Here is a 23,407-nt window from a genome sequence, read left to right on the forward strand (position 1 = left end):
TTCTGGCAAACAGGCAGGGGGAGGCATGCTTCCATTTTACACTTTCACTGCACTGGCTACTGAAAAGCATGATGTGAAGATGCCGGCGTTGGACTGGGGTAAACACAGTAAGAGTCCAACAGGTTTATTTGGTAGCAAATACCATTAGCTTTCGGAGCGCTCCTCCTTCGTCAGATGGAGTGGAAATCTGCTCTCAAACAGGGCTCTCAAATCTGCTCTCAAACCTGTTTGAGAGCAGATTTCCACTCCATCTGACGAAGGAGCAGCGCTCCGAAAGCTAATGTATTTGCTACCAAATAAACCTGTTGGACTTTAACCTGGTGTTGTTAAAACTCTTACTGAAAAGCATGCAAGGTTTAAAGAGAGTAAGAAGTCTCACAACACCAGGATAAAGTCCAACAGGTTTATTTGGTAGCACAAGCCACTGACTTTCGAAAGCTAGTGGCTTGTGCTACCAAATAAACCTGTTGGACTTTAATCTGGTGTTGTGAGACTTCTTACTGTGTTTACCCCAGTCCAATGCCGGCACCTCCACATCAGGTTTAAAGAGGCCAGGGAAAAGATAAGTATCCAAGGAACTGGATGAGATTTGGATCATTGGGAGGGCTGCATTGAGTCAGAGGGTGGCTTCAGACACTGGGTTGGGGGTGGAGGGCTTGGGGGGAATGTTTAGTCAGGGTGGGGATACAGAGTATTGGGGGTGCGGGGGTGTTCTGTGGGCACCTCAGTCTGGGTATTCAAAATGGTTACGCTAAAATTAGAGGTGCAATTGTCCAGGGGAAGTTCGTGTTTCTGGACAATTGTTGCGTAAAGCCTTACATGGGAACTTCCGAGAGGGATTTCCCAGTGCATCTCTGGGGTCCCGCCAAATTTGATGCTGGGGAGCCAGAATGTTACAGACCTACCAAGTGCGGACATTGGAAAAGATAACCTGTCCTGACAACAACTGAAGGAGAAATTGAAGGTAAAAACAGAAGAGGAAGAAGGAAAATCAGGTGGGTGGACAACATTGAGATGTGGACTGAGGGAGGTTCAAAGAAAGACAAAAGTAGCAAAATGATGTGATTAAGGGTATGGTGACAACAAAGGAAACAAACTTCTGGGACTGAGAGAACTCAAAGCTAAGATGATAAGCTAGAAGAATCATATCATAGAACCCCTACTGTGCAGAAAGAGCCCATTGATCCTGCACCGACAACAATTCCACCCAGGCCCTATCCCTGTAATCCCACATATTTATGCTGCTAATCTCCTTGACACTAAGGGGCAATTTAGCATGCCCCATCGACCTAACCTGCACATCTTTGGACCGAGGGAGGAAACCGGAGCACCCGGAGGAAACCCACACAGACCCGAGGAGAATGTGCAAACTCCACACAGACAGTGACCCGAGGCTGGAATTGATCCCACGTTCCTGACGCTGTGCCACCATGCCACCCAAGGAGAAAACACTCAACTAATTAGTCATTTGCACTTTGATCATTTCAACTCTGTCTGCATCTGAATATGCTAATTTTGTGTGATTCCATCATGTACAGCATATATAGGAAACAGGCAATTTTGCTGTTAGGGCTGAGACAGGGAAAAAAGGCCTGCAGCAGACGTACACAGGCTAGCTTCCATGAGGATTAAACAAGGGACCACCAGACTCTTGGTAATTTTGAAAGGTGCCAGGTAAAGAAAATAGCATCACTTACTTCTATTCTCTTCATTCAAGCTTGAAATTACCACAGACAAAAAACAATGTCTGTCTATTATTTGAAAGTAGGCAATGAGCTGTTTATTTTAAATTCCATTAAACAAGCGGGGAAAGGGAATATCATGCACATATATTAAATATTCATTACAGTCATTTCTGGGCGTAAAAGACAGAACAATATGCAGGGTAGATTTTTCAAATCCACAATTGCTTGGTACAAACGCAAAGTGTGCCCTTTGCCAGCATTAGTTTAAGGATGGTTTGATTTGATTTATTGTCACATGTATTAGCATACAGGGAAAAGTATTGTTTCTTGAGTGCTATCCAGACAAAGCATACCGTTCATAGAGAAGGAAATGAGAGAGAGTGCAGAATTTAGTGTTACAGTAGGGTGCAGAGAAAGATCAACTTAATGCAAGGTAGGTCCATTCAAAAGTCTGACAGCAGCAGGGAAGAAGCTGTTCTTGAGTCGGTTGGTACGTGACCTCAGACTTTTTGGATGAGAGAATGTCCGGGGTGCATGGGGTCCTTAATTATACTGGCTGCTTTGCTGAGGCAGCTAGAAGTGTAGACAGAGTCAATGGATGGGAGGCTAGTTTGCGTGATGGATTGGGCTACATTCACGACCTTTTGTAGTTTCTTATGGTCTTGGGCAGAGCAGGAGCCATACCGAGCTGCTATTATTATTATTGTTGTATTATTGCTAACCTGCTTATTTTAAACAATGCTGCATAAATCTCTTCCAAGTGTTACTAACAGTAAGTAGTCTCACAACACCAGGTTAAAATCCAATAGGTTTATTTAGTGGCACGAGCTTTCGGAGTCACCTGGTGAAGGGGCAATGCTCCAAAAGCTTGTGCTACCAAATAAACCTGTTGGACTTTAACCTGGTGTTGTGAGGCTGCTTACTGTGCCTACCCCAGTCCAACACTGGCAACTCCACATCAAATATTATTAAGTGTTCTAACAAGAAATTTACCCATATGTAGTTTCTATCTTCACATCTGCCGACTCCAGGGCAGTGACAGTGGTGAGCAATGACCTGAAATTCAGCGAGAGCACTAACAACACTGCTGAAAAGCGTAACGTGCACTCCGCCTTCTAACAATGTCTACAGACCACCGTCTGCAGTAATACTTTCAAACTGCAAGTTGAGTAAACAGCCTTGCTACCAGAGTGATACAAATAGGAACTGGCTAGGAATGCGTTTAGGGAGGATGTCTGACCACATCTCACTGGACTGAACAGTACCAGTCACTGGTCATCTTGTTTATCTTGCAAGAGACCACAAGTGGTATAAACATGTACTGGGTCGGAGTGAGTCAGGTTAGAATTTGGAATGCACAATGTTGCATTATCCATTCCCAACCACATTCGGCAGGGTGATGTTTCACTGGTTTCGCTGTATTCCGTGTCTGCTGCCTATCTTGTATCCTTGAATTTTTTTTTAAAAAAAGTCACAAGAGAATTGCTTCAATAGAACATTATGCATTCTACGTCTAACTAATAGACCTCATTGAAGATTGCAAGGATTATCAGATGGCTTTTGTGAAGCGCAAGTGGCTCGCAAAACAAAGGACAGCGCTGATGGGAAGGGGGCGGTGAGTAGATAATAGCAAAAATATCAACTTACTGCCTCGTCACTGCTGGAAAATGCTGACAGCCGGCGTTTTAACACAGGATGCTGATGGAAACTAGAATGTGCTTCATTAACAAATGCAATAGGGGCCTTAAGATGTAATTAGGACCCCAACAGTTTTAACTGAATGTCATTGGAGGCCAGCATCCATGTAGAATCAGAAACCCTATAGTGCCAGGAGAAGGTCATTTGGCCGATCTAGCCTGCACCAATTCTGACAGAGCATCTTACCCAGGTCCTATCCCTGTAACCTCACATATTTATTTACCCCACTAATTCCCCTAACCTACACATCTTTGGACACTAAGGGACAATTTAGCATGGCCAATCCACCTAACCTGCACAACTTTGGACCGTGGGAGGAAACGGAAGCACCCGGAGGATCCCACGCAGACACAGGGAGAACGTACAGATTCCACACAGTCACCCAAGACCGGAATCGAACCCAAGTCCCTGGTGTTGTGAGGCAGCAGTGCTAATCACTGTTATGTTGGCTTTTGGTGAATGCACTTGCAGTTGTCCAAATGTGGCAGTAAGGCAGAGGTAGCTCACCACTTCAATTTAAACCTGCTTCTTCCAGTTGAGGGAAGGGGTGGGGAATTCAAATCCCCCACTATTGCTCATCAACATATCTTTCCCTGGCTGTGATAGTTTAAGCCCAAATAATTACCTATATGTAATGTTAATCTAGCTACCTAATATAAAAATGAAATGGCGTAATGTTTAAATTGGGAGGGGGTGGTTACAGAAGCAGAGAGACCCGAGAGATTGCTACACAAATATTTGGAGGAGGTAGGGCATGTTGAGAAGGCAGTTAAAAAGGCTCACAGGACCCGGTGTACACCAAAAGAAACAAAGGGCCCGATTTTACCATTGCGTTGTGCCCGTTTTCGGGCGCGGAAACTTGGTAAAATCGGGCGTGAGGTGAATAGCGCGACCCACACCTGCTTCCGTGCAGATTCCCACTTTACCAAGGCCCGAAAATGGCCGCGATCAGCACCGCGCCCAAAACGGGCGTGACGTCAATTGAGCTGGACGCACAATCTTACCAGCATTTCCCCCTTTACCATTGTGTTCGCCCGTCCAGATTCGGCACACAACTGACATAGAGTCATAGAGGTTTACAGCATGGAAACAGGCCTTTCGACCCAACTTGTCCATGCCGCCCTTTTTTTTTTTTAAAACCCCTAAGCAAATCCCAATTGCCTGCATTTGGCCCATATCCCTCTATACCCCATCGTACCCATGTAACTATCTAATGCTTTTTAAAAGATAAAATTGTACCCGCCTCTACTACTACCTCTGGTAGCTTGTTCCAGACACTCACCACCCTGTGTGTGAAAAAATTGCCCCTCTGGACACTTTTGTATCTCTCCCCTCTCACCGTAAACCTACGCCCTCAAGTTTTAGACTCCCTACCTTTGGGAAAAGATATTGACTATCTACCTTGTCTATGCCCCTCATTATTTTATAGACCTCTATAAGGTCACCCCTCAGCTTCCTACGCTCCAGAGAAAAAAGTCCCAGTCTATTCAGCCTCTCCTTATAACTCAATCCATCAAGTCCCAGTAGCATCCTAGTAAATCTTTTCTGCACTCTTTCTAGTTTCATAATATCCTTTCTATAATAGGGTGACCAGAATTGCACGCAATATTCCAAGTGTGGCCTTACCAATGTCTTGTACAACTTCAACAAGACGTCCCAACTCCTGTATTCAATGTTCTGACCGATGAAACCAAGCATGCTGAATACCTTCTTCACCACTCTGTCCACCTGTGACTCCACTTTCAAGGAGCTATGAACATGTACCCCTAGATCTCTTTGTTCTGTACTTCTCCCCAACGCCCTACCAAAATGCATCACCTCGCATTTGTCTAAATTAAACTCCATCTGCCATTCGTCAGCCCACTGGCCCAATTGATCAAGATCCCGTTGCAATTGGAGATAACTTTCTTCACTGTCCACTATGCCATCAATCTTGGTGTCATCTGCAAACTTACTAACCATGCCCCCTATATTCTCATCCAAATCATTAATATAAATGACAAATAATAGTGGGCCCAGCACTGATCCCTGAGGCACACCGCTGGTCAAAGGCCTCCAGTTTGAAAAACAACCCTCTACAACCACCCTCTGGCTTCTGTCAAGAAGCCAATTTTATATCCATTTAGATACCTCACCCTGGATCCCGTGAGATTTAACTTTGTGCAACAACCTACCATGCGGTCCCTTGTCAAAGGCCTTGCTAAAGTCCATGTAGTCAACATCAACTGCACTGCCTTCATCCACCTTCTTGGTTACCCCTTCAGAAAACTCAATCAACTTTGAGAGACATGATTTTCCACTCACAAAGCCATGCTAACTATCCCTAATCAGTCCTTGCATCTCTAAATGCCTGTAGATCCTGTCTCTCAAAATACCTTCCAACAATTTACCCACCACAGATGTGAGGCTCACTGGCCTGTAGTTCCCAGGCTTTTCCCTGCAGCCCTTCTTAAACAAAGGCACAACATTTGCCACTCTCCAATCTTCAGGCACCTCACCAGTGACTATCGACGATTCAAATATCTCGGCTAGGGGACCCGCAATTTCCTCCCTAGCCTCCCACAACGTCTTGGGATATATCTCATCCGGTCCCGCAGATTTATCTACCTTGATGCGCTTTAAGACTTCCAGTACCTCCTTCTCTGTAATATGTACACTCCTCAAGACATCAGTATTTATTTCCCCAAGTTTGCTCGGCAAAGGTCTGTTTCAGGCTCTCCAGCTTCTGAAGAGGTAAGTTCAGAGTTTCCAGCGGCTCGCTAACGTAGGGGGGTGAGTGGATAAGGAGGAAAGTTATGTTGTGGGGGTGGGGCAATGTCTGTGGGGGCCATCATTCCCGGGCCGCTTTATCCGCTTTTTGCGGCCCGGGAGCAATATGGCAGGGGAGCGGTTTTCAAATTTGTTTTCACTGCGTATGCACAATTGAAGGCTCCGATTGGAGCTGCAGCATTTCAGGCACGATAAGCATCGCCCACAGCGCGATTCAGACTCGTGACTTTTTTTTCAGGCTGAGTGTGTATGGGGGCGCCAGAGAACAGGTTTTCAAGTTGGATCTGAATCACGCCCAGATTCAGCACATAGAATCAAAATGGTAAAATAGGGCCCAAAGTGTACAAAAACAAAGAAATTATAGCATCCTCTTATTAATCACCTCATCAACCTCAACTAGGGCGCTGTTTCCAATTCTGCACAGTACTTTAGTAAAGACGTCATGGCCTTGGAGAAGCTACAGATGGAGATGGTACCAGGGATGAGAATTTCCAATTTGCAGGCGGATTAGAGAAACTGAGATTATTCCCGTCGGAACAGAGAAGGTTAGGGAAAGATTTAATAGCAGTGTTCAAAGTTATGAGGGGCTTTTATAGCAGCTATGGTGAAACGTTTCCAATTTGGGCTGGACCTATAACCAGAGGACAGATTTAAAATCATTGGCAAAACACGTGTGTGTGTGTGTGGGGGGGGGGGGGGGGGGGGGGGGGGGGGGTGGGGGGGGGGGGGGTGGTTTTTGCAAATGTGGGATTACTTTTATGCAGCAAATTGTTATGATCTGGAATTCACTGCTTGAAAAGGTGGTGGAAACAGTTTCAAAAGTAATTTTCAAAAAGGAATTTGGATATATACCTATCTACTGGCAAAAGAGAAATTTGCCAAGCTTTAGGAGAAGACGGAAGAGTGGGATTGATTGGTTATCAAGAGCTGAATGGCCTCCTTCTGTGCAGTGCGATAATAGTCAGTGCACTTCTAAAAGCAATTCGCTGTATGTGAAGCACTCTAATATGATGAGGTAGATGTACAAGCTATTTGAACTGTGACAACCTCAGTTGGTCAGTACCTAAGGAGTTAAATAGTCAGAACTGTTTGACACTCACTACCTGCAGTAGTAGTGTAGTCCCCCTACCTCAGGGAGAAGTCCAATCTATTCCTGCTGGAAGTGCACTTTCCATTGGCTGAAGGGCAGAGAGAACTGCAATTATATGAATGTCAGTAATTTGACCCAGTCAGCAGCTGCAGGAAGTTGGAGGAGGTGAAAGGGCTCGTGGGAGTGGGTGTGGGGAGAAAGAGAGGAAGGGACAAGCACAGTGCAGGAGGGCAGAAGTTTAAATCAATTTTACTTGTTCTGTTTCACTACTGATGGCATTAGGAATTTTTTTTGTTTTTCCAAAAGGAACAATTTGGCTGGTTTTTGTTTGGTTCATTCTTCAGGCATTAGCACCACTAAATGAATTCAGTGGGGGTATTCTACAAAGCCACTGAATAAAGATATTACTAAAAATGACATTACTGGCTTGGTATTTCATTAACCTTTGTGCGCTCTTTGGAATTCAATGAAATCAGTCCAGTGAGTCTTTTGTGTGGAATGTGAAGTAAGCACTCTGAAAGCCAAGGAGTGAAGTGGTTGGGTGCACTCTATGCCCTCTGCTCTACTTATGCCTGCAGATTGCTGAAACCCAGCTGTTTCTGTGTAAGATCTGAGGCGAGACCTGATAAACCTCATCAAGTGAATGCTTCGGCAGAGCTTAAATAAATGTTCCAATTGCCAAGCTTGGCACCAGCTGACAGAACTGTGGTTTCTGAACTTAACTCTGGGCATGTTCACCTTGGAGACTCTGATCTCCAGCAGTGAATACCCACCATCTCATCAGGGTGATCTCAACTTGCTGAAGTACAGACTGAACCCCAGTCCCTCTCATTACAAAAAAAAACACTTTAATTCAAATATTCTTTGCAATCTATTATTCTGACATGAAGGGTGATATTAACATTCTCTCATTTTAGCTAATTAAAAAAGGAAAATATGGGCTGATGTTTTATGTACCACCTTTCACAAACTCGAGAAAATGTTTTAACAGTCAATTAGGTGCTTTTGGAAGCAGAGTAACAAATGGCTGCTTATCCACAGTAGCCACAGGCAACCTGGAACATTGCTTTGGTAATGAAGCATCAAGAATGTGCTCGAGGACATTTGCAGCTAACGACTATGACCCATCATGATGCTTTTTCTGAAGTATCCCACAACTTAAGAAATACTGTACGTCAAGAAATATTAAAACAAAGAATCTTTCATGCAACCTGAGGCTGCAAGCACTTTCTTGCAAAATTAATTTTGCTCAGACAAATTTGTGGTAAATGCGTCGTGTAGAAAGGTATGTTAAATTTAAACACAAGCATAGCAGCATTTTTTTTAACAATAATTCTTTTGTTCCTGCTAAGTGCATCTGTGATAACAAATAGCCTTGGTAAAAGCATCTTTCTGCAGTGCTAATGCTCTTATGTAGGTCAGGATCTGTGCATTTCTGGTCAATCGATCAAAAACCATTAAGCATATGACCTCCATTGCTCCTTATCTACCACCTCAAACAGATGGCTATCAGATGCCTCTACTTTCTCAGAAGACTAAGGAAATTTGGCACGTCAGCTACAATTCTCACCAACATTTACAGATGCACCATAGAAAGCATTCTTTCTGGTTGTATCACAGCTTGGTATGGCTCCTGCCCAAGACCGCAAGGAACTACAAAAGGTTGTGAATGTAGCCCACCACGCAAACCAGCCTCCCATTCATTGACTCTGTCTACACTTCCCGCTGCCTCGACAAAGCAGCCAGCATAATTAAGGACCCCGGACACTCTCTCTTCCACCTTCTTCCTTCGGGAAAAAGATACTAAAGTCTGAGGTCACGTACCAACTGACTCGAGAACAGCTTCTTCCCTGCTGCCGTCAGACTTTTGAATGGACCTACCTCGCATTAAGTTGATCTTTCTCTACACCCTAGCTATGACTGTAACACTACATTCTGCATCTCTTGTTTCCTTCTTAATGAACGGTATGCTCTGTTTGTGTAGCTTGCAAGAAACAACCGTTTTCACCGTAAGCTAATACATGTGACAATAATAAATCAAATCAAAGAACAGAAAAACCAATTTGTGCATCTTGCAGAAAGATTTCAGAGCGTCAGGATCTTGGAAGGCTCATAAACTGCTTTGATGTGGGACCAAACCCATACCAGCGCTGTTAGCTGCCACTGCGAACTGAAAACTAATCTTTGTGATGAATACATCCAGTTGGGATATGTTGTCAAGCTTACTATGGGAGTGCCACCTGATGCTCATGACATCTAATGAGTGCTGTTTCCATCAGCTGCCACTGAAACACTGATGTATGTTCCTGAGGTTTGCCTCTCTGCTGCTCCAGTGAGAGGAGGAAGCCAATCATTGCCAGATATAATTTTCAACAAATAAAGTGTTAGGTTCCAAGTTTTTAAAGATTAAAAATAGGGGGTGGGGGTGGAGGGCAAGGATTTTTTTAAAATAGGAAAACTGAACGGAACAGGAAAGGGACTTATCCTGGGGTTACTTAAAAAGGGATGTAAAAAAAGTTATCATTTCCTTAAATACCTTCAATAATTTTGTTAGCTTAAAAAAAACTCCTGTTACCATAAATTCCATTTTGAACCGAATATTCAAATATTTCTGTTAAGTGTAGGCTTGCAGACTTTTAACTATTTTAAAATGCACTACATGTAACTTTTTAAACCAACATCTGTTTCCAATCCATGAAAGAAATTACTTTTTTATGCTCTCCAACTAAAGTATGCAATTACATTTAAACAGCACCGCTTGCACATGCATAACCTCTCAAAGCAACTCACAGCCAATAAATTACTTTGAGTTATCACTGCTATACGAAGACAAACACAGCAGCTGCTTTGCTCCTAGCAAGATCCCACAAATAATGACTCAATGAATGACCCGATTTATCTTCTGTTTCTTGTGGCGAGATCTTATTTTTAAAATTTATTTATTCATTTGTAAGACATGGGCGTTGCAGGTTGGGCTAGCATTTATTGCCCATCCCTAGTTGCCTGAGGGCAGTTGAGAGTCAACCATATTGCTGTAGCTCTGGAGTCACATGTAGGCCAGACCAGGTAAGGACAGCAGATTTCGTTCCCTAAAGGACATTAGTGAACCAGATGGGTTTTTCTGACAATGGTTTCATGGTCATCAGTAGATTCTTATTTCCAGATTTTTTTTTCTATTGAATTCAAATTCCACCATCTGCCGTGGCGAGATTCAAACTTGGGTCCCCAGATCATTAGCTGAGTTTCTGGATTTATAGCCTAGCAATAATATCACGAGACTATTGCCTCCCCTATTCACTGTTCATTTCTAGTGGTCTTCAGTCATGATGGTTGTACAACTGACTGGGTTGGTGGATGGAGAAGGGACCTCACAATTACATTTTTCAATACAGTAATTGATAAAGCAACTAAAAAAGAACATGTTAGAAGCTGTGCAAACCACTAAAGGAACATCTCCTGCTTCTGCGTGCAAGCACACTTCATAGTATGCATTCCATTCGTTACAGTCTGATATAAATGTAAGACTCTTAACAAATTGAACTCCACGGGAGCAGTAGATGACAGTATGTGTGGAAAGTTGAATCTTTTGGCAAAAAACAGCAGAATTCACATCAGCTGACCAACTGCCTCTTCCTGGCTTCATGACAGAGGCAAAATAATACAGAAAAAAATTATAGAGCATTACATCCTGAGAACAGGACAGAAGGACACCGGGTTAAGCTAGAAAAAGACAAACCTAGAACTGATGTTTGGAAATTACTGCTAACACACAGAGGCTGATATTTAATGGAGGCAATTAGGGTCTCACCTGCTGGCTGGAAGGTCAGTGAGAACCCCAGGTTGCCTCACTTGGGGAAGATCTGCTGCATTAAGTGCCCAGTGGTGGATCTTCCCTGAGATCACGCACCCCGGGGGTAGAAATCCCACTGCTGACACCCCCCGGGCACAGATTTGCTTGCTTCGTTCCCGCATAGCAATCCCCTCACCCACTGCTGGGTTAATACCAGCACAGGGGAATGGCATTAAATTTTATGTAGAGTAAGAGTGGAGGCAAGACCTTGAAATTATTAAGACACTATAGAGTCATTCTGGATCAATTGGTTAAAATAGGTGAAATAACCATCTTCGTCTATCTAGTCATTTTCTAAAGACTTTTTTCCTTTTATTTTGACCTAAATGGAGGTGAAGTTAAGAAAGGTTTAAAAAAATTCCAAGAACACATCGAACTCTGAAGCGATTATATCTACGATCCCTCAGCGACTGTGATTCTCAATGTTACATTCTATTATTCTCAGTATGGGGAAGTGAAAAAATAGAGGTAATCACAGTTGGGAGGAGGGTAGAGGCATATTGGTGAGATTTGTGCCCCCATTAAGATTAAAAATACAATTTTGTAAGGCAACAGTTAGTACAGGTAGTTACAGATAACATGTCAACACCAACTGTGTGAAATCTAAATTCTCACAATAAATTCACCAAATCAATTGCACATTTCAGAGCATGGATGGCTACAAATACTGTACATTGCAATTAAAGGTTTTTACTTGGCGAATCCCCATCAATGGGTTTGCTGTCTTTCTCTCTCTTGTTACTTACGTCTCGATAGCCGTGAGGAATAGTTCCTGAAATGTCACCAAAAGGGGTCAAGCAGCCCGCAGGACAATACTTGCTGAAAATAGGAAATAAATTTAAGTTAGGTCATGGATATAATCTCATACTTTACTGCGGTAACAACATAATCAATTAATGGGACAATGAGAGGACACAAGTTTAAGAAAATGATGGGAAATCAGGGAAGGTTTATTTATAGAGGGTCATTAGGATATGAAAATCACTGTCACAAACTATTGTTTCAGTAGAATAAATAAGCTTTCTGAAAAGGGAATTAGATAGTTACTTGAAAAAGGCAAGTTAATACTTATGGGGAGTTATACAATATGGGGAGTGAGGATTATATGGAGTTGCTTGAGTAGAGAGAAGCACCAGGAAAGACTACAAGGACAGAAGAGCCCCATTTCTGTGTTGAAACATAGATGTCCTGGAGAAGCAATTGGGAGCCCGACAGGGAGTTCAGCCCCAACTGCGCATCTTCCAACGCTATTGTACTTCACGTCAGTATAGCTGCTCTATAGAGAGAAATGTGGCTTGGTGCCATTCCTGCTACTGAGCCCCTCATTGTCCCAATCCACACCTCACAAACATGGCATCCGGCACATTGTGCATCAGAAGTGTGTGTTGATGCCACATACTCCATTTCAAAGTTTTAAGTGGGCTCGAAGCATCCAACAATCCAACTTTGCCCCCCAGCATCTGTTCCTTTCTGTTTGTAATCTTGCTAAGTGCAAATTGAGTGTCACAATATCCTGCCTAACACCGCTGACTCCAAAATTACTTCACAGTAGCCGAAAAGCACTTTTGTGGACTTATGAAAGTCACTCTGTAAATCAACGGGCAGCAAAGTGGAACTATGACCACACCATGGAGGGAGAAGACCAGGAACGGCCAGGGCCTCACCACTGAAGCGGGGGATGTTATGAGGAGCCAGGGCCTCACCATTGAATGGGAGGTCAGGAAGGGTCACATCATTGAATGACACCGCACACATTGGGCACTGTGCACGTATTCTTTTAACTTGCATCGTTTGAAGATTATTTCTCTGCTTCTTTATCAAGAAGATACATGACCTGAGGGCATAATTCTAAGCTGGAGAAATGCCTCCTAAGTGAAGTAGCAAGTATAGACAACTTGGGAGAATAAAGTTCCTTTAGAACTGCACATCCCAAATCTCTCCACCTCTGGGGCTTTCTTCATCTCATGTCTTGGTCTGATTTAGACTAATTGATGAGATTGATTGGTATGGTTAGTCAGCAACTCTGTTGTTGCTGCATTATGCAACAACAAAGGTTTATATCAGGTGAATTAGATGGACCTTAATCTATTTCCATCTAGCTATGTCCCTATGTGCTAGTTGCATATGAACGTAGGATTTATTGTCACATGCATTGGGATGAAAGTATTGTTTCTTGTGTGCTATACAAAGCACACCATTCATAGAGTACACAGAGGAGAAGTAAAAGAGGGTGCAGTATGTAGTGTTACAGTCATAGCTAGGGTGTAGAGAAAGATCAGCCTAGCATAAGGTAGGTCCATTCAAAAGTCTGATGGCAGCAGGGAAGAAGCTGTTCTTTAGTCGGTTGGTACGTGACCTCAAACTTTTGTATCTTTTTCTAATGGAAGAAGGTGGAAGTACGTACGTCCGGGTACGAATTAGGAGGTGTAGACCACTCAGCCACCTGAACTTGTTCTGCCATTTAATAAGATCATGGCTGATTGGATTGTAACCTCAGCTACACATTTGTAACATATCCCAATAACTTTCAACCCTTTGCTCATCAAGAACCTATTTACCTCTGCCTTAAAAATATTCAAAGATTCTGCTTCCAACGTGTTTTGAGGAAGAGAGTTCCAAAGACTTATGACCTTCAAGAGAAAAAAAGCTTCTCTTCATCTCTGTATTTATCGTGTACACTAATGATCTGAACTTAAATCTAGGATCAAGAAGTTTGCAGGTGACACAAAAACTGGTGGGGTGGTGAATAGTGAGGAGGATATCAATGGACTGGTCTGCTGGGGAGAGCATTAACAAGTGGAATTCAACCTGGAAAAGGTAATGCACTTGGGGAGGCAAAGAATTACACTATGAATGCTAGGGCCCTGGAAAGTACTGGAAATAAGAGGGACTTTGGGGTGCATATCCACAGATCCCCGAAGGTGACAGGGCTGATGGATAAGGGGGTCAAGCAGACACATGGGATACTTGACTTTATTGGCCGAGGCAAGAATAAAAGAGCAGGGAGGTCATGTTGGAACCGTATAAAATGCTGGTTACACCATAACTGGAGAGTGTGTGCAGTTCTGGTCACCACATTATAGGAAGGATGTGATTGCACTGGAGAAGGTGCAGAGGAGATTCACCAGGATTCTGCCTGGGATGGGGAGGCTGAGCTATGAGGAAAGGTTGAATAGCAGTGGGCAGTTTCCCTGGAGCAGCCATGGTTGAGAGGGTACCTGATAGAGGTGTATACAATTATGAGGGTCATAGATAAGATGATTAAGAAGGCTTTTTTTTCTATTAGTAGAGGGGTCAATAACTTGGGGGCATGGATTCAGGGTAAGAGGGCAGTTGAGAAACATTTTTACCAAGAGAAATTGTGGGCTTGGTGCCATTCCTGTTTCTGAGCCCCTCATTGCCCCAATGCACACCTCACAAACATGGCATCCGGCACATTTTGCATCAGAAGTGTGTGTTGATGCCACATACTCTATTTCAAAGTTTTAAGTGGGCTCGAAGCATCCAACAATCCAACTTTGCCCCCAGCATCTGTTCCTTTCTGTTTATAATCTTGCTAAGTGCAAATTGAGTGTCACAATATCCTGCCTAACACCACTGACTCCAAAATTACTTCACAGTAGCTGAAAAGCACTTTTGTGGACTTGCGAAAGTCACTCTGTAAATCAACGGGCAGCAAAGTGGATATCAGTGGACTGGTGGGAATCTGGAACTCTCTGCCTGAAAGTGTGGTTGAGTCAGAAATACTTGTAACATTTAAGAAGTATTTATATATTCACTTGCTCTACCGTAGCCTCCATGGCTATGGACCATGCACTGGAAAGTGGGATTAGTGTAGTCAGATCATTATTAACCAACATAGACATGAGTAAAAAATGAACGTAGGATTTATTGTCACATGCATTGGGATGAAAGTATTGTTTCTTGTGTGCTATACAAAGCACACCATTCATAGAGTACACAGAGGAGAAGTAAAAGAGGGTGCAGTATGTAGTGTTACAGTCATAGCTAGGGTGTAGAGAAAGATCAGCCTAGCATAAGGTAGGACCTCCTTCTATGCTGTAAACATCCATGAATCTAGAAACAGTGACCCACTAGTTCTAGGTTTTCCCACAAGAGGAAATATCCTTTCCACATCCACCCTGTCAAGACCCCTCAGAATCTCAACTCTTCAATCAAGTCAGCTTGCACCCTTTTAAACTCCAGCAGATACAAGCCTAGCCTGTCCAACATTTCCTCATAAGCCAGTTCCAGGTGTTAGTCTAATAAACCTTCTCCAATATGCTTCCAATATATTTACACTCTTCCTTAAATAAGGAGACCATTATTGTGCACAGCACTCCAGATATGGTCGCACCAATGCGCAGTATAACTGAAGCATAACTTCCCTACTTTCATTTTCAATTTCCCCTGCATTAAACAATAATGTTCTATTAGCTTTCCTAATTATTTGCTGTACCTGCATATTAACTGCATTCACTAGGACATCCAGATTCCTCTGCATCTCAGGAGCTCTGCAATCTCTCACCATTTAGACAATAGGTTTCTTTTTTACTCTTTCAGATAAAATGGAAAATTTCACATCTTCCCACATGTGCTGGATCTTTGCCCACTCACTTAACCTATCTAAGTCATCCAAACGTTGAAGTCCCAGCACTGATCCCTTTGGCACACCACTCATTACATCTTGCCAACCAGAAAATGACCCATTTATGCCTACTCTCTGTTTCCTGTTAGCCAGCCAATCTTCTTTCCTTGCGAAAATGTTACCCCCAACACCAAGAGCTTTTATTTTCTGCAATAACCTTTGATGTGGCAGCTTATCAAATGCCTTCTGGAAAATCTATCAAATCTAATATTCTCTGAAATGTCAAAGTTGCTCTGAAGGGGTCAACAGAAGTAATGCCAGGCCCATATAATCCATCTAGATCCTCTAGAAAGGGCCTTCTATTTGTGGAGAGGCGGTGGCATAGTGGTATCATCATTGGATTAGTAATCCAGAGACCCTGGGCAAGATCTGGGGACCGGGGTTCAAATCCCACCACGGCAGATGGTGATACTTGAATTCAATGAAAACCTGGAATTAGAAGTCTAATGATGACCATGAAACCTTCGTCGATTTTTGTAAAAGCCCGTCTGGTTCACTAATGTCCTTTAAGGAAGGAAATCTACCATCCTTACCTGGTCTGACCTACATGTGACTCCAGATCCGATTGACTTTCAAATGCCCTCTGAAATGGAGGGCAGTTAGGGATGGGCAATAAACGCTGGCCCATAAATGAATTTAAAAAAAACTCTTAACAGTTCTCTGAGCAGTAAGAGGGTCCTAAAGCACTCCCTGCACATTTCTAAAGCAAATGTTAGGAGATTGCAGCTGGTTACTTTCAATAATTTTGCAGCCTTTATGAAACCCTTGCATATCAGGAATGGGAGTCCAATGATCTGAGCGCAGCCCAATGCAAAATAACTACCATTCTAACACAGCAAACAGATCCAATTGTCTGTTAAAGTTTCTCTGCTTATTTCTGTTCCACATTTCAGTGAGGTACGCTGTCCGACTAGATTGTCAGGATGTCATAGGAAGGTTTTTTAAAAAATTCTTTGCTTTCTTAAGAAAAGGTACAGATTAACTGGTTTTTATTGGCAATAGTCATTCCTGTTGGGGTATGATTCCATGCCTAACAAATGCCCACTAACCTCAAACTTGTTTTGTGCATATTTGTGTCAAATATTATCTGTTTGATAACAATGGCTATCCTGGCTCCAATTCATCAGAATCTGAACAATGAACACATTTCAGCACTGTCTCTTTGCAACCTGGGTATCAGTACATATAAATGATAACACAATGGTTTATGGATAAAAAGATTAGAGGCCAAACACACAATGTTACTGAAATTATGGCCATATGACTGTCCCAGTGTTAATTTATGATATAAATACAAATACCTATTTGGTATTTGTATTTACTGCCCTGGCCTTACATCTCCCTGAGTCAGTCAGTGCTGCTCTTGAACCATTGCTAGATAGCGTGAATGCGCATCTGGGAATGATCTTTCCTGTTTCCTTGAGCAAGGCTAAATGTTTCTGCTGAACTCTCCTCCTGCAAACTCACTTGGGTGGCTAACTTACAGGAGTGTCCTCATGTTTCAGTCCACTATAGCACATCGTGCCACAGCACACCTTGTGTACTGCCTGGGTGCATCGTCTGCAGAAGCAACACTTGAAAAACTGGGCACTGTCATCATTAAAACAGTGGAGATTATGGAATGACTTGATAGAGGGGATTAAAATCACCTGGGCAGAGTAGGTAAAAACAGAGACAGAGGGATCTGAAATGAGTGGACGCAGAAATATGAATAAAATTAAGAATATGACCGAAAGCTGCAGAAACCTATTAAAGTTAAAATTAAAAGTTAAAGTTTATTTATTAGTCACAAGTAAGGCTTATATTAACACTGCAATGGAGTTACTGTGAAATTCCCCTAGTCGCCACAGTCCGGCATCTGTTTGGGTCAATGGATCTAACCAGCACGCCTTTCAGAATGTGGGAGTAAATCGGGGCACTGGGAAGAAACCGGAGCACCAGAGGATACCCATGCAGACACAGGGAGAACGTGCAAACTCCACACAGAAATGACCCAAGCTGGGAATCCAACCTGGGTCCCTGGCGCTGTGAAGCAGCAATGCTAACCACTGTGCTATCATGAGGCTCCAAGGCAGAGAAGGGTAGTGAGATAGTGGAACGCACTACCAGAACTAGTGACCGAAGCAGAGAACATGTCACCATTTAGATGGGTGACTGAAGGAAAGGGGAACGAAGGATAGGGATCAGGGCAGGCAAATGAAATTAGGATTACTGCTCCTGTGGAGGATAATCACAAACCAAACAGCCTATCTCCATGTTGTGAATCTATGTAATACAGCAAGCAATCTTTATAATAATACATTACATCTTGTTTATTTTGTTTTCCCTGTTAAAAGCTAACAACTGTATTCAAGAAAAGTAATCCACGATCCAGGTTAACACCTGATAGTACAGAAACGGAACCAAATCCTCACACTGTTTTAAAATGTCCTTTGCTCACTTTCACCAAACAAAGTTCTAAACCTAACCCATTAATTTAATCAAACCTCACCTGAATTCAGGCTCTGTAAAGTGGCTTCCTTTGTCCAAACAGGTAATTAAATCTATGGGGAAAAAAAGGCAGAGAATGAGGCAAAAGTCAATCACAAACACAGAATTTACACACATCATTTCTTTTTATGGATTCAATGTACACACTTGTATGAAATTATAAATTAATCCTCCAAGATTACACGTCAGAATTAAAAATAGGTTTCATGGCTGAATCACCCGAGTCTGCTACCCATGGATTTTCAGACAGGGTACGTGTATGTGCGCGTGTCTGTGTGTGTGTGTGTGTGTGTGCGTGCTTGTGTGCAACAAGACACATTTTATATTTAAATATATAGGTGCTTTCATGTAACCTAACATTTTAAGACACTTTACAAGAGAGGCACACATCCCCAGGGAATAGGAAGGCAGCAAGGATTGGACATCTGAAGGGCTGAAGCTATGTTTGGAAGGCAGGACAAATTATACTCATCCCATGGCAAAGGCTAACATTAAGATACTTGAAGGCAAGTGCAAACCATTCTCCTCAGAAACTTTCAATTCCTGACATCATTTAATTGAGGGGATAAAGAAAATTGATTGGAAGGTCCCAGTTCAAGCACTAAGTGGGCTGCTAGGATTGGCTAACTTTAAAACGATCAGAGACCAATTTTTATGGAAATCATCTGTGGAGATCACCCAAGTGAAGGTGATTCATACAAAAATGTGTCCAACTGTTATTCCTCATTATCAATAACATGAAGCAACTTGGAACTGTACGTATATAGTGTCGGCCATCAAGGAGTTTGCAAAGAGGCATCTCTGATTTATATTGGCTTCCTGTCTTCCACATTATAGGGATTCCTGCACCTCTTGGGCGGCACGGTAGCACAGTGGTTAGCACTGCTGCTTCACAGCTCCAGGATCCCGGGTTCGATTCCCGGCTCGGGTCACTGTCTGTGTGGAGTTTGCACATTCTCCTCGTGTCTGCGTGGGTTTCCTCCGGGTGCTCCGATTTCCTCCCACAGTCCAAAGATGTGCGGGTTAGGTTGATTGGCCAGGTTAAAAATTGTCCCTTAGAGTTCTGGGATGCGTAGGTTAGAGGGATTAGCGGGTAAAATATGTGGGGGGAGGGCCTGGGTGGGATTGTGGTCGGTGCAGACTCGATGGGCCGAATGGCCTCCTTCTGCACTGTAGGGTTTCTATGTTCTATGTTTACCACAGTGCCCCTTGGCCACAGACTAATATTGGTGAAAGATGCCAATGGGTTTTGAAAGATGTTTAAGTTTGGCCAAAACATATTCAAAGGAGTAGACTTTACCTATCTTTAAGATTCTGGTTCACTTCTTCCTAGCTATATCTTCCTGAAGTTGAAAAAAGAGGGGTGAATGCTTAGAAACAAGGTGGGGAAAAGGAGTTGGTTGAACTGGGAGACTTGAAAACCAGTTAGAGAAAAAGAAAACCTGCAAAGTGGAGAAATAGACCACCACAGAACAGTTCATAAACATAAAAACATAGATACAATCGTGGAGGATTGACGACCTTAAATATTCATTCAAACATTTTCATTTGAATGATACGTTTTTAAACTTTTTAAAGTTTATTTATTAGTGTCACAAGTAGACTTACATTAACACTGTAATGAAGTTACTGTGAAAATCCCTTCGTCGCCACACTCCGGCGCCTGTTTGGGTACACTGAGGGAGAATTTAGCATGGCCAATGCATCTAACCAACTATTTTGATACTGCAATAAATAATGAAAACAATGCACTCATCATGATATTCAAAACCATTTTGAAGAAGATGAATGTTTGCTGATGACCACTGTAGTGGGTCGGATCTTAAACAGTGATGAGATGGAGTACAGGAAAGCGATAAAAGAATCTGGTGAAATTGTGCGATGACAATAATCTCTCCCTCAATGTCAGTAAAATGAAGCAGATTGTCATCAACTTCAGGAAACATAGTGGAGGGCATCCCCTGTCTACATCAAAGGTGATGAAGTGGAAATGGTCGAGCGCTTCAGGTTTCTAGGTGTTCAGGCCACCAACAATCTGTTTTGGTCCCTCTACGCTGACGCTATAGTTAAGAAAGCCCACCAATGTCTCTACTTTCTCAGGAGGCTAAGGATATTTGGCATGTCCACTACAACCGTCACCAATTTCTACAGATGCACCGTAGAAAGCATTCTTTCCTGTTGCATCACAGTTTGGTATGGCTCCTGCTCTGACCAAGACAGCAAGAAACCACAAAGAGTTATGAAAGTAGCCTAGTCCATAACGCAAACCAGCCTCCCGTCCACTGACCCCATCTATACTTCCCGCTGCCTCAGAAAGCAACCAGCATAAATCAAAGACCCCACGCAAACCAGACATACCCTCTACCACCTTCTTCTGTTAGAACAAAGATACAGAAGTCAGAAAACACGTACCAACCGACTCAAGAACAGCTTCTTCCCTGCTGCAGTCAACATTTTGAATGTTCCTATCACACATTAAGCTGATTTTTCTCTTCACCCTATCGGTAACTGCAACATTATATTTTGCACCTTATCCTTTCCTTCTCCCCATTAACTCATTTTTTTCTGTAACAGTGCGCAAGAAACAATTCCTTTCACTGTCCCAATACATGTGATGATAATAAATCAAATCCATTCAACTCTGATTAGCTTCCTCTAACACTTTTCTTCATGGCTAGACTTTTACAGTTAATCATTCGCTAAAGAATATTTGGGATGCCCACTACACTCTCCCTCCTGCCATCTCCAAATGTGGAATAACTCGCTGCTGGGTACAAACTATAAACTACAAGTCGAAATTTCCTGAGCTGGGAGAGGTGCAGCAGCAGCAAAGTTTGGGCGGACAGACCAGAATATGAGATTTGGTTTCTCCCCAGGGCTCCAGCCTCTTTTGTTTGCTGCTAAATTGTCCGTAAAATGCAAAGTGGAACAGTTTATGTGGGCTCATATTTCTTGCACCTGCCCATTCTCCCCAGGATGGACTTGCAGCATGATGTCATCCGTCAGAAATCCCATCAGGACCGTTTATTCGTTTACTTTGTTTTCCAAACCAAAGTGAAAAGAAAATCCAGCCAGTGTGCTTTCCATTTTGTAATTTAACGAGACAGAAACCTCAATTTTTAACCTAACCATTTTAAAATCACAAACAAAAAAGATTTTGTCACAATGATGCCCCACACAGTGTAAACTCAATACAAACTCTCACCATCATCAAATTAACCGGGTTAATCAGTTTTTCCAAAAATATATGTTCTTCATAAAATGTTACGAACATTACACTACATTACGGTTCTAATTTAACCATACAAGGGACAGGATTTAACAGTCTCTGCCAGAGGGTTTGCAGGTGGTGGGTGGGGGTATAAAGTTCCCCAGGTGGCCTACCTGCCACCATCTCCTGACCCGAAGGCAATTTTACATAGGGTGGTCAAGGGCATGGGCAGCTTGCCCCCCTCGCCTCCAACTGAGGCTTTTAAGTGGCCAGTTATTAAGGGTAATGTGAGGCGGTCAGAGGCAGGGGAAAGCCAGGCAGGTCACCCTGCTTGGGCGTCGGGTGGGGACATCTGCCTCTAGGACCCCTTTTCCACATCTTGTACCCTCTGCCAAGGCCCGCATCCTGTGGGGCTGCTGTGCTCAGTAGGATGTGTTCTCCACCGATTCTTTGAGTGGCCGTTTGGTAAACCATGCCAATGGAAACATCCTGTCCATAAATACAAAGCAGAACAGTTTCTTTCCTTACAGTTTGTGGCAGCCTGTGAGATGCCTCCCTAAAATTACAGGGTTATACTTGCAATATTAATTTCATGTCAAAACATATAGCTCGAGACTTTTCTCAGCCCTTTGGTATACTATGGCGGGCGGGCCTTAGACAGTGGTTTTATCCCATCATGTCTTAGCGGCGGTTGCCCCAAACTTTATTGAGACAATGGTCTCCTTCCCCACAGTAGCCACCTCGAGAGCAGCATGCAGAGGTGGTCAGACTCCCAGCACGCAGGAAAGATCTGACAGGGAGGGCCCTTCTCACCACCAGCCAAGCTATGTCTTGGTCCCTATTTGAAAGTTCTGGCAATGTGACTTTCTGCCAAATGACCTTGACAGTCTGCTCTGGGAACCATCCAACAGAACTCACCATTTCCAAAATCCACATCCAAACCTTTGATACAGATTGTGAACAGCTGGAGACCAAGCACTGATTCTTGAGGTAGACATAGCCTGCTAGCCTCAGAATAACTCATTTGTTCATACTCTTGACTTATTGTCAATCCATGCCAATATGTTACCCCCAATTCGATGCGCTCTTATTTTGTTTACTATCATCCTATCTGGGACCACATTGAATGTCTTCCAAAAATCTAAAATAAAACCACATTCACTGATTCCTCGTTATCTTTTCTGCTTGTTCCTTAAAAAAAACTCCAACAGGTATGACAAACATGATTTCCTTTTCATAAATCCATGTTGACTCAGTCCAATCCTACCATTTTTTTCCTAAGTGTTCAGTTATCACATCCTTTATTAAAGAATCTAGCATTTTCTTTATGCTGATGTAAAACTAACAGGTCTGTAGTTCCCCATTTTCTCTCTCGCTTCTTTCTTCAATAGTGGAGCTACATTTATGGCCTTCCAATCTGCAGGGACTGTTCCACAATCTGTAGAATTATGGAAAATGACAACCCACACATCTATTATCTCTACAGCCACCTCTTTCAAAACTCTACAATGAAGATCAGCCATCCAGGGGATTTATCAACATCCAGTCCCATTAATTTCTCCAGTACTACTTTTTAATTAATACTAATTTCCTTTCAGTTCCTCATTCTCGCTGGTCCCTTGGTTCTCTAGTATACCAGGAGGTTTTTATTTCTTCCTCCATGAAGACAGACACAAAGTATTTGTTTAGTGTCTCTGCCATTTCCTTATTGTAAATTCTCCTGTCCCTGCCTAAAGTGGGTCCACATTTTTCCTTTGCTAATCTTTTCCTTTTTACATACCTAGCATAGAAAACTACACAGAACTACGCAAAACACAGAAAATGTACACTGTTTTCATGTTTCTCATGATGTGGAGATGCCGGCGTTGGACTGGGGTAAACACAGTAAGAAGTTAAACTTATTTCATGTTTCTCATCAGTTTACTTCCATATTTTATTTTCTCTTTCTTTACCAGTTTCTTGGTCC

The 23,407-nt window shown here is 42.8% G+C and overlaps 1 protein-coding gene across 1 annotated transcript in view; it reads right to left on the reverse strand.

Annotated features, from left to right (window-relative positions):
• dcbld2 (discoidin, CUB and LCCL domain containing 2) overlaps window positions 1-23,407 on the reverse strand; it is a 100,255-nt gene that overhangs the window by 22,454 nt on the left and 54,394 nt on the right. Inside the window, exons 4-5 of the mRNA XM_078232888.1 lie at window positions 18,232-18,283; window positions 11,839-11,911 (exon numbers count right to left, since the gene is read on the reverse strand). Of these exons, the coding sequence (XP_078089014.1) occupies window positions 11,839-11,911; window positions 18,232-18,283 (125 nt within the window). The remainder of the gene's footprint in view (window positions 1-11,838; window positions 11,912-18,231; window positions 18,284-23,407) is intronic.

The sequence above is a fragment of the Mustelus asterias genome, chromosome 17, assembly GCF_964213995.1.
Source record: "Mustelus asterias chromosome 17, sMusAst1.hap1.1, whole genome shotgun sequence".
In the NCBI taxonomy this organism is placed as follows: domain Eukaryota; kingdom Metazoa; phylum Chordata; class Chondrichthyes; order Carcharhiniformes; family Triakidae; genus Mustelus; species Mustelus asterias.